Raw genomic sequence first — 10,403 nt, forward strand, 5'->3', positions numbered from 1 at the left:
AAGGGAGCGCGCATTAGGATTTATGGCATTTAGAAGACACCTTTAATACTTAACATCTCAGCGATTCTTGGGGCACTTTGGAGGCTCTTGTGGCTGCAAAACAATCAGCTGGTGGCTGCATTTGAGAAATGCTGTTCTGGAGTCTAAACGAACAAGGCCTTCCCTTCTCTCATTTCCCCGGCGTGTGGCTGAGACTCCTTCTCATGAGATCACTCCCTCTCAGCTGCAGAGAAAAGCTTGACAATGTGACCCTGAGTTTAAAGGTTCAAGAGCAGAAGGCACATACGAAGAATCCACAGTTTAAACGAGACACACTTAATGCTTGAGGGCCCCGCTGCCTGATTTTGAGATCCTGGCCAGGCTGACGAATGGGGACTTGGCTCGTTCAAGTAGGTGTGAGTTGGATCAGTGTCACTTCTAGGAATCTCATTTCGAGCCCCCTTCCAGTGCAGTCTCTTTTCCCATCACATACACCTCAGGTTTGCTACAGATCCACCGTCTTTCCATGTAGCACCGTGAGCTGCTGACCCCTTTCTCGTCGTTCAGATACGCGCAGTCACCTCCTCCTCTTATCTGAAACCTGCAACACAGAAGCCAGGGAGCTGCAGTCAGGCAGAGGCCGGGCATTTCACACCAGTCCCAGCCAGGGGAGCCGTTCTCCACAGTGCAGGCCTGAGTGCGGAGCAGCTACTCTCCCAGCCCCTCAGGAGCAGAGCTCAGGACAGCGGGGGCTTTGCAGAACCGCTGACTGTTCCTGACCCTCTAGGCTGAGCAGCCCACAGGGGTGCTGGAGAATGGACAGTCCCCAGCAGGATGGAGAGAATTTGTTAGACTGATTGTCAAAAGGGACCGGCCCTCTAACAAGAGGGGCAGACCATCACCAGAACCAGACGACCAAGCAGGAAAAGCGGGGGGCAGGAGGGATCTCACTTCCTTGAAACACACGGAGCAGAACCAAGATGACACTGAAAGAGGAAATTGCATTCAGGGGTTTCCTTTTCCATTGATCTATAACTCTTGAGCTTTCCATTGGGGATGGGGGAAAAGAGTGTTGAAGAAGTTCCTTTGTGAAAGCATGTGTGCCTTGTTTGTAATCCTCCCGTGACCCTCCCAGAGTTCATCTGGAGTGGAGGGTGGAGCTCTAGGGACAACATGCCTCTCGGGAGGTTTGGGAGGGTTCAGACCTGGTTTTGGGTCCTACAGCAGCTGATCTGCAGGGTCCCACCTCCTAAGGAGGGAACCAGACAGGGAGTCTGTACCCCAGGAGAGGGACATAGAGGCCCAAACTCGGGACAGGGTCTGGAGGCTATTCAGACCCAGTGAGGCTGGAAGCAGGTGGGATCCAAAGGTTGGGTCCAATACAGCAGAATGGGGACTGTCCATTGGGGAGCCCTGACCCAGCGCCATAACAGCCTGAGTTTTCAAAGTACTGAAGTAACCCAGACCAGGGAAGTGAGGGGTCTCCATCCCCCTCTAATGGCTGGCCTGCATAAGAGCTTTATCAATTGGGGGGGGGTTTCAGTTAAAGAAGTGGATTCTTTCGCTCCTATGGCAGAGGCTCATGCTTCTAGTGCTGAATTCCGGGGTTCAAACCCTGCTCCGGGCTCAAGGTTTTGTGATCACACTTGGAGCCCACTGAAACCCATCGCGGGGTGTTGGCTGGGGAGCCATCACTACTGTACCCCGTTCCAGTGGGAGCCCCAGGCGTCCAGCACCTGTGAACCGCAGGCTCCTTTAACATCGGTGCCTTGCTGCGGATTCAGAGGCCTCACCAGCCAAGTCACTCAAACCTGCCGGCTGAAATCCCCAGCGGGACCTGCACCTGCCATGCACTGCTCGACATGCTGCCCTCTCTAGCAGCCACTGTTAACCTGAGCTCCCTGCTGCCTCCTTTCCGCAGGGGAGGTCAGACACCCCAGGGACCTTGCTGAAGAGGGCTGGGGGAGAACAGCGAGTGTCCCAGCTGAAATCCCAGCGCGCTGCGAGGGCATCTCTGGCTATGGCGGGCTCTGTCTCCGGCCCAGCTCCGTGCTGCGGGGAGGAGCCGAGAGTTCAGGGACATGCCGGCTCCCATTGGTCTCCGATACACGCAGGACGCGAACGGACCAGGGTCGTGTCTGGTTGTTTCACTAGCACTGAATGGTGGATCTACCTGAGCTCAAACAGCTCAGACACCAGAATCCCCAAGCCCAGGGAATTAGTACAAAGGGGTGAGAGAGACTCACAGGTGGTTGAATTTGCTGTCGTTGGTCCATTTCCAGGGCTGACCCTGCTCCCTCTGGAGGCCGATCCAGTGGTCATGAAAATCCTTATGGCGCAGCAGGAATGCCTTAAAGAAAGCTGAGGGACAGCAGGTATCGGCCCCAGCTCCAGTGCTTCCCCACCCCCACCCCCTAGGGCTCTGTGCTGCAGAGAATCCCAGTCGCATATTCATAAAGTATCAGGGTTGGAAGGGACCTCAGGAGATCTTCTAGTCCCACCCCTATCCCCAATTAGATCATCCAACAGATGTTTGCCCCATATCCCTAAATGGCCCCCTCAAGAATTGAACTCACAACCCTGAGTTTAGCAGGCCAGTGCTCAAACCACTGAGCTATCCCTCCCCCCATATTGAAGGGTGCTCAGTTTATTTTCGGCGGGGGGGGGTGTTTCCCCTCCCTTTTGCAAAGTACAAGATCACCCAGGCAGTATTAACCCTCCCCCTGCACAGAGCAGCCCCACCCCGGTGCTCCCAGTCACCCGCACCCCAAGTCCCCCTGGGCTGGGGGCAGCTGCTGGGTCTGAGCTCTCTGCAGAGAGTCTCTTCTCACAGATCAGCCCCCGCTCACCACAGCAAGGCAGGAGGAGGGAGCGAGTCAAGCTGAAGTGGGAGGGGTCAATATAAGAGGATCCCCTCCTCCCCCGCCTCCTCAGCTGGCTGCTTCTTTCCCATCCCCACAACAGGAGCACTGGCTGGGTTCTCGGTCCCACTCCAGCAGCCAGCAGGCCAGGAGATGCCTGAGCCAGCACTGCCCTAGGCAGAAGCTGTCACCCTATTTTGGGAGGGGGGAGCGGAGAATGGGCAATCCCTATGATCACACACTGACAGTAGGGCCCTGGGCCCAGCCAGGGCTGGGATTCAGATCCTGGAAGTTCATTCACCCCGGCCTCCCAGCACGGGAGGGGGCAGAGCTGCTCCTCACCCCGCAGGGGCAGAGCCCAGGTCCTACTGCAGCAGCCGCCGCTGAGCCAAGGCCAGTGTCTGGCAATTCGAGAGTCTCTCACCATTTCCTGCTCACTGTCGATCCCAGCCAGGGAGGCACCCGGGGCAGAGCAGCGGCTCTGGCTGTCGGTCCAGCTCCCTTCCCTCTCGGAGAAATAGTAGCATTTCCCTCGGTATCCGACCCAGCTGTCTGGGCACGAGGGTCCAGCAGGGGGGCACAGATCAGCTGATGAAAGCTTAGATGCCAGCACTGAGAATTAGACAGTCACACGGAGGGTAAGAGTTGCACCTAGAATTGGGCATTTGACTGGTACAAAAATTGGTCAATTGACCAGTCAAATGTGTCAGATAGTGGTCAGATATTTTAAAATACTAAATTTATCAGAACAGTAACTAAAAAGAGCAAGACGTCATTGTCTCCAGTAGGTTTAGCTTTAGATAGATACGGATCTACCTAATTTTTTTTAAAAAATGTACTTCATTGACAGGTTTCAGAGTAACAGCCGTGTTAGTCTGTATTCGCCAAAAGAAAAGGAGTACTTGTGGCACCTTAGAGACTAACCAATTTATTTGAGCATGAGCTTTCGTGAGCTACAGCTCACTTCATTGGATGCATATTCCACGGTATGCATCCGATGAAGTGAGCTCTAGCTCACGAAAGCTTATGCTCAAATAAATTGGTTAGTCTCTAAGGTGCCACAAGTACTCCTGTACTTCATTGAGTTATTTTAACTCAGAAAAAAAAGGCAAAACACTGAAACCAAGTTCTGAAAAACACCAGTAAGGCTCCAAGGCGCAATCCGAAAGGCAGGCTGCCTCCTACCCCCAGGGCTCTCGCTGGAGCATTTGATTGCGGCCAAACAGGCAGTCAATTGACCGGCTTGCCAAGTCTACTGGGATCCCCAGCTGGGGCTGGTCCAGGGCAATCAGACGCAGGGGGAGGGAGGCGTTTGTCACAGTAAATTTGCCTGGCAAGAAGGATTCCAGGGACACTCCCAGCCTGGGAGGGACTGACACAGCTCAGAGCATTTCACCCCAGGCACAAGATCAACAGCTGGACCTTCAACCTCGCAACAAACAGCAGGTGAACAACTGAGAAGAACGTGGGAACTTTCACTCCGGGACATGAAAGCCACAAGGGGGTGCCAGAAACCACAGCCACAGGAAGTGACCTGTTGCACTGTGGGCCAGGAATGATGTAAATTTATTCACCTCCTACCTGCAGACTTTTCTTTCCCCAAACACAGCAGCAAGAAAGGCACTTTCTGGAAACCCTCACGGCAGTGTAACCCTTTCAGAGCCATGAAAGAGCAGCAGGGGGGTCACCCATAAGTGACACCAAAGAGGATTTGAAAGGCCTGTCTAGTTGAGAGGAGTCGGACTCAAACCCCTCCAGACATTTTTGAGCACATCACTTTTCTTTGCACCACAGTAACTCGGTAGCTGGTTTTCAAGCCTTCTCATGTGGCTGGCGCTCAGCGAGGAACAGACACTCTGAGTCGGGAAGAGTTAGGAAACGTGGCAGCGGTGATCAGAAAACGAGCATGTGTTCACCTCACGCACAAGGCATGTCTGACCCTGTAGATTTAACTGTCCAGTGCACGGCAGCCCACATCCCTCCCCTACTGAACTGAGCAGAGAAGTCAGTGACTAACAGTTGATGGCACAGGCTGTCTCCACCATCCATCTCCAGGTCAGAAGCCACATGTTCTGCAGAGCTCCCTGCACCTGCAGGTGTGTAACCAACCCTAAGCTCACAGATTCCCACCTTACACAGTGAGAGTCAATGCTGCCCATTGCAATAGCCTGCCATTACAGCAGGGAGCTGGGATTCGGGGCCCATCTGTATCAGAGCAATCTGCACCGGTATAATCACAGTGACGCAGTGACATCAGGGCGAACACCTCCTGGAGATGCGCTGGAGCAGTGCGGCTCGCTCTGGTAACTTCCTGCAGCGAACTGCACCAAGGCAAGCTCCTTTGTGCACCAGTGCAGTGCATCTGCTTTAGCGGTTTGCACCAATTCAACTGCACGGATCTCATGACATCGGCACAGAGGATTCCTAATGCAGACAGAGCTGGATTCAATCCCCTCTGCCAGCTGCTAAACCCTCCTGGGGCCCAGTGATCAGATCCCAGGGCAGTAGAGAAATCCCACCCCCGACAGCCTCCAGCACCCCCTGCCCCAGACGACGGGGGGATACAGCAGGGTTCATGTTCACCGCAAACAGACGCCCTCTGCACGAGCACACGCCGTCTGTGCAGCCGGGGGGAGCGAATGGTGCTACGGGAGCCTTCATGGCCACGCTCAGCGATTGGGGGGTTTCCACACTGCGCTGGTGGAGGGGTCTAGGCTGAGTTCTCCGGATCCTTTCAATAATATTGCATCACCTGCCGCCCGGCCACAGGCGTGACCTGAAGATCCAGGAAGGCCAGGCTGGTAACCTCAGAGCAACACAGGGAAGGCAAAGGGCTCAGGGTTGCACTGCATCCTGTCCCACTGGATACCCTGGACAGGGACTGCTTCACGGCGTGTGGCAAATGTGACTTGGGTCCAAAGTGCTCAGAGATGGGCTGGGGGGCTAATGTCAGTCAGATCGTCCCCACACAGAGAGTGCCCAGGTGCCGGGGTCTGGGAGGGAGCAGGAGGAAGGTCGGGGAGGAACATCCCCCAGGAATCCTCTGTCCCAGGGGCAGAAGCCAGACAGGCCGGGAGGAGAGAGGGACCGTGGTAGGTCACGGGGGAATGGGATGCACGGAGATCGTAGATGGAGGGGAAGGGAGCGGGGCGGGAGCTGGGAACTCAGCTGCCAGAGCAATGATGGCAGCGATCAAAGGAGACGATACAACTATCAGTGCAACCACAACTCCACAGGTTGGACTTTTCTGGCAGTTCCAAGGAGGGTCTGAAACAGACAGACCCGTCAGGCAGGGCTGGGAGGACACGTCTCACTGACAGCACCAGGGCTGGAGCTTCCCTGGAACATGCACCGTTCTGTCGATTGCTCCTTCCCTCAGACGCTCTGGGAGAGGAGCCCGGAGGGTCAGGCAGACCCCCCCACCAAGGGCAGATGGAGGGTCCATGTCTCCCTAGAGCTACCCTGGGGCTGTTACCAAGATCCGGCTCTGGCTGGGTAGCAGGGCCTCAGAGCAGCAGCCGGGCCATGGTAAGAGCCGCAGCTGTGGGGAACTACAGACCCTCCCCCTGCTCTGGGCCGGAAGCCTGTGGGGAGGGATACGGACCAGGGGCTGCTCTTGGCCCCCCACCCCAGGCAAGTGGAGGGTCATCCACAGCTCCCTGCAACTGCCTGGACTCCAGCACCCAGCCAGAGGTGGGGTGGGGGGGACCTCAGGGGGAAGAGAACGGGGAGGGGCAGGGCCAGTGACAAAAAGTGGGAGGGCCATGCCCCCTTCCAGCACCCCGGGCAGTCTCAGTGTCTCTCTCCAGCCTGCTCCCAGGCAGAGATTCCCCATTACCTGGGTTCCCTCCAGTCTCCAGGTGTCCATTGCCATTAACACACAACTCCTGCAGCGGCTCTTCACTCTCAGCAACCCAGCTGCTGGCCCCATCCTCTCTCTCAGCGACACTCAGGCCACAGACGCTGCAACAGGTGCTGGGCTGGGGTCGGCTCCTCTCGGTCTGAGTGAGTCCGATTTGGCAGCAGCAAAGCCGAGGCGCAGGTCCTGGCCCTGGCTCCCCGTCCCTGCTCCAGGCTCTCCAGCCGATCTGAAACCCAGACGGACCAAGCAGGACAGGTCAGGGGTGGGGGAGGCGATTTGTGGTTTCTCGTTCCCTGCCCAGCAGCCCAACCCCCTGCCAGAGGCGGTGCCATGATGATTAAAACCCCTTAACTCTCATCGGCCCTTCCGCCCCCAGGGCCTCAGAGACCTGATCTGCTACAGGCCCCGCTCACCCGTGACAGGCACTCAGCTGGGGGGTGGGGGAGAAGACCCTCCTCACACACACAATCCTCCTGGAAGTAAGTGTGAGTCGGATATCAGAAGGGGTGGGGATGGGGCTCAAAACAGCCCTGTCCCTGGCCCAGCCCCCTCCTTGAAGGACAGGACTTGAACCAGTGTCCTGCTCTCCTCTGCCCAGCCCCTCCTTTCCCTTCTGGGGGGGGGCTCTCCCGACCCCCCCGCCCATCGGCCCGGGGCCCGCCCCCCAAATCGCCCCCCTTTGGCACAGAATCCCCGCCCTTCGGCCAAGGACCAGCCACCGCGCTGCCCCCCCCATGCGGTCCCCAGGCACCGCCCGAGCCCTGCCCCCCATTCGGAGCCCCAGCCCCTCCCCCTCCAGTCCCCGGCCCCTCCCCCTCCGGTCCCCAGCCCTGAGCCCCGCTCCCCATTTGGGCTCTGGCCCCGAGCCCTCCCCATTCGGTCCCTTCCCCCTCTGGGCCTCCGGCCCCGCCCCATTCGGTCCCCAGCCCCTCCCCCTCCGGGTCCCCGGCCCGCCCCCTCCCCATTCGGGCCCGCGGTCCCCCCTCGCCCCAGCCCGGCTGTGGCTGGAACCAGCCCGCAAACCCCGCCGTGCGGTGAGCGAGCCACCACCGAGCAGCCAGCAGCACCCACCGGCCCAGGGACCGGGAGCGTCTCACTCCGCGGGAAGAGCACCCGGCGCCGAAGCCGGGGGAAGGAGCTGAGGTCCCACCAGCCAGGCTCGACCCCGTTACCCGCTAAGTTTGCAGCCAATCAGAGCCGACCTAAGAGAACAGCTGAGCCTTCGGTTCCCAAGTTTCATCACAACAAGGGCTAGTCCCCGCCCTCAGTCCCGCCTCCATTTAAGCCGGCTCCCCCTTCTCTATTGCATCCGACACAAACTGCTTGTCTTCGCTTTCAAGGCCCTTCCCGTACTCTCCTCTCCCAACCTGACATCTCTCATTCACCATCCCAAGGTGTTGACTCCCACCTCCAAAACTGTATCTATGCAAACTGAGGCACCTATCCTCCTTTCAGGTATTTTGTTCATCCCTTGACTGGTGACACATGTGAACCCCCCCCGCCCTTCGGCCCGGGGCCCGCCCCCCGAATCACCCCCCTTTTGCCCAGAATCCACGCCCTTCGGCCACGAACCGGGCCCCGCCGCCGCGCTGCCCTTCCCCCCACCTGAGCCCCACCCCACATTCGGGCCCCAGCCCCGAGCCCCAGCCCTCCGGTCCCGAGCCCTCCCCCTGCCCATTCGGTCCCCAGCCCCACCCCAGCCCCTCCCCCTCCGGGCTCCCGCCCGAGCCCCCGAGCCCCCCCCTCATTCGGACCCGCAGTCCCCCCTCGCCCCAGCCCGGCTGTGGCTGGAACCGGCCTGCAAATCCCACCGCGCAGCGAGCGAGCCACCGCCGAGCAGCCAGCAGCACCCACCCACCCACCAGCGGCCTGGGCAGGGACCCCTGGGACCCGGAGCGTCTCACCCGCGGGAACAGCACCCGGCACTGCAGCCGGGGGAAGGAGCTGAGGTCCCACCAGCTAGGCGGGCTCGCAGCCGGATCGCACCGGGTGAGTTCGCAGCCACAGAGCGGCCGAAGAGCAACCGGCTTCCCTGTGACCCCGCACCAGCTTCGTTTCCACATGGGTCTGAACAGCGGAAACGTCAGTGCCTGGGTGTCACACCAGCGGCTGATCCCCGCCCTCAGCCCCGGCTCCATTTAACCCCTGGACTCCCGGCCACTCCGCTCCCCACAAACCTTCCCCCTCTCTCCCGGGCTGGCCGGGTGCCCGAGCGGCGTCCCGCCCGGCCCCGGGCAAAGCTCCGATCGGGGCTCAGTCCTCGCCCTCCCTGGCCTGCCCGCCCTGCCCGCCCTCCTCCTGAAACCTTGTCCTCCCTCTGCCCTCCCCTGCTCCCCCGACCCCTCTGATCGCTGCTTCCCCCTCCTGCCAGCTCTCCGGGGCCCTTCCACAGGCTCTGTCCTTGGTCCCCTGGGGCTGACCAAATAGTATATAAACACATAGGGCGGGGAGGGTCCTCAATGGTTTGTTTCGGTGTAACAGTGTGTTACAAGGAGGGGGGAGGTCTTGAAAAAAAAAAAAAACCACCAGTAAATGTGACATGGTTTATGGCCAGCCTCCCTCTTCTGTTCTCTTCTCCCTCTGCCCCTCCTCTCTGGGTTGTCTCCTCTGTAAACACAAATTCAACTCCCCTCTGGATGCTAACAACTCACCCATTTGCCTCTCTGCACCAGCCCCATCTCCTGCTGGCCAAATGAACACCTCAGCCTGTCTCTGGGACATCTCCTTGTGCCTACCTAGCTGTCAGCTCAAGCCCAACATGGCTAAAGCAGAGCTCTCTGTCTCTCCCCTCCTGTCCAAGCCCTCTCTATTACCCCCTTTCTCCATCGCTGTGGACAACGCCAGCATCCTGCCTGTCACTCAGGCCCATAACCTGTCATCTTCCACTACACCTCTCTCTAGGTCAGGGGTGGGCAAACTTTTTGGCCCAAGGGCCACATCGGGGTTGCAAAACGGCATGGGGGGCTGGGTAGGGAAGGCTGTGACTCCCCAAGTAGCCTGGCCCCCACCCCCTATCCACCTCCTCCCACTTCCCGCCCCCTGACTGACCCCCATCCCTAACCGCCCCCTCTGGGACCCCATCCCCTAACCAACCCCTGTCCCTGAGTGCCCCAACCCCTGTCCACACCCCTGCTCCCTGACAGCCTCCCCCCCAGGAATCCCACACCTATCCAACCCCCCCGTTCCCCATCCTCTGACCGCCCCCCCCAAGAACCTCCACCCCATCCAACTGCCCCCTGTCCCCTGACTGCCCCTTATCCAACCCACCCCCCACCCGCTTACCACGCTGCTCAGAGCAGCAGGAGCTCGCAGCCCCACCGCCCGGTAGCAGCAGCGGGCCAGAGCACCAGCGGCACAGTGAGGTGAGGCCGCAGGGGCGGGGGGACAGCAGGGGAGGGACCGGGGGCTAGCCTCCCCTGCTGGGAGCTCAGGGGCCGGGCAGGACAGTCCCGCAGGCTGGATGTGGCCCGCGGGCCGTTCTTTGCCCACCTCTGCTCTAGGTCCTCACATCCAGGGCTGTGCTTAAGTCTTGTGGAGTTTTCCTGCATAACATCTCTAAGATACAGCCTTTCCTCTCCATCCACACAGCTAAAATTCCCATCCAAGCTTTGATCACATCACATCTCAGTTACCGCCACATGCTTCTCTTCTCCCTCTTGCCCAGCTCAGATCCATTCAGAATATTGCTGCAAGCTGCAAAG

At 59.1% G+C, this 10,403-nt stretch overlaps 1 protein-coding gene across 1 annotated transcript; it reads right to left on the reverse strand.

Annotated features, from left to right (window-relative positions):
• Positions 1-224: 224 nt before the first annotated feature.
• LOC144276249 (C-type lectin domain family 2 member E-like) lies at positions 225-8,840 on the reverse strand. The gene is made up of 6 exons (XM_077836214.1): positions 8,607-8,840; positions 6,679-6,841; positions 6,012-6,107; positions 3,265-3,455; positions 2,226-2,329; positions 225-580 (listed from the first exon to the last, which is right to left on the reverse strand). The coding sequence occupies exons 1-6, from the start codon at positions 8,838-8,840 to the stop codon at positions 427-429; spliced, it is 942 nt and encodes a 313-aa protein (XP_077692340.1). The 3' UTR covers positions 225-426.
• Between the last annotated feature and the right edge of the window lie 1,563 nt (positions 8,841-10,403).

Source organism: Eretmochelys imbricata, chromosome 16 (genome assembly GCF_965152235.1).
Source record: "Eretmochelys imbricata isolate rEreImb1 chromosome 16, rEreImb1.hap1, whole genome shotgun sequence".
NCBI classification, from domain to species: domain Eukaryota; kingdom Metazoa; phylum Chordata; order Testudines; family Cheloniidae; genus Eretmochelys; species Eretmochelys imbricata.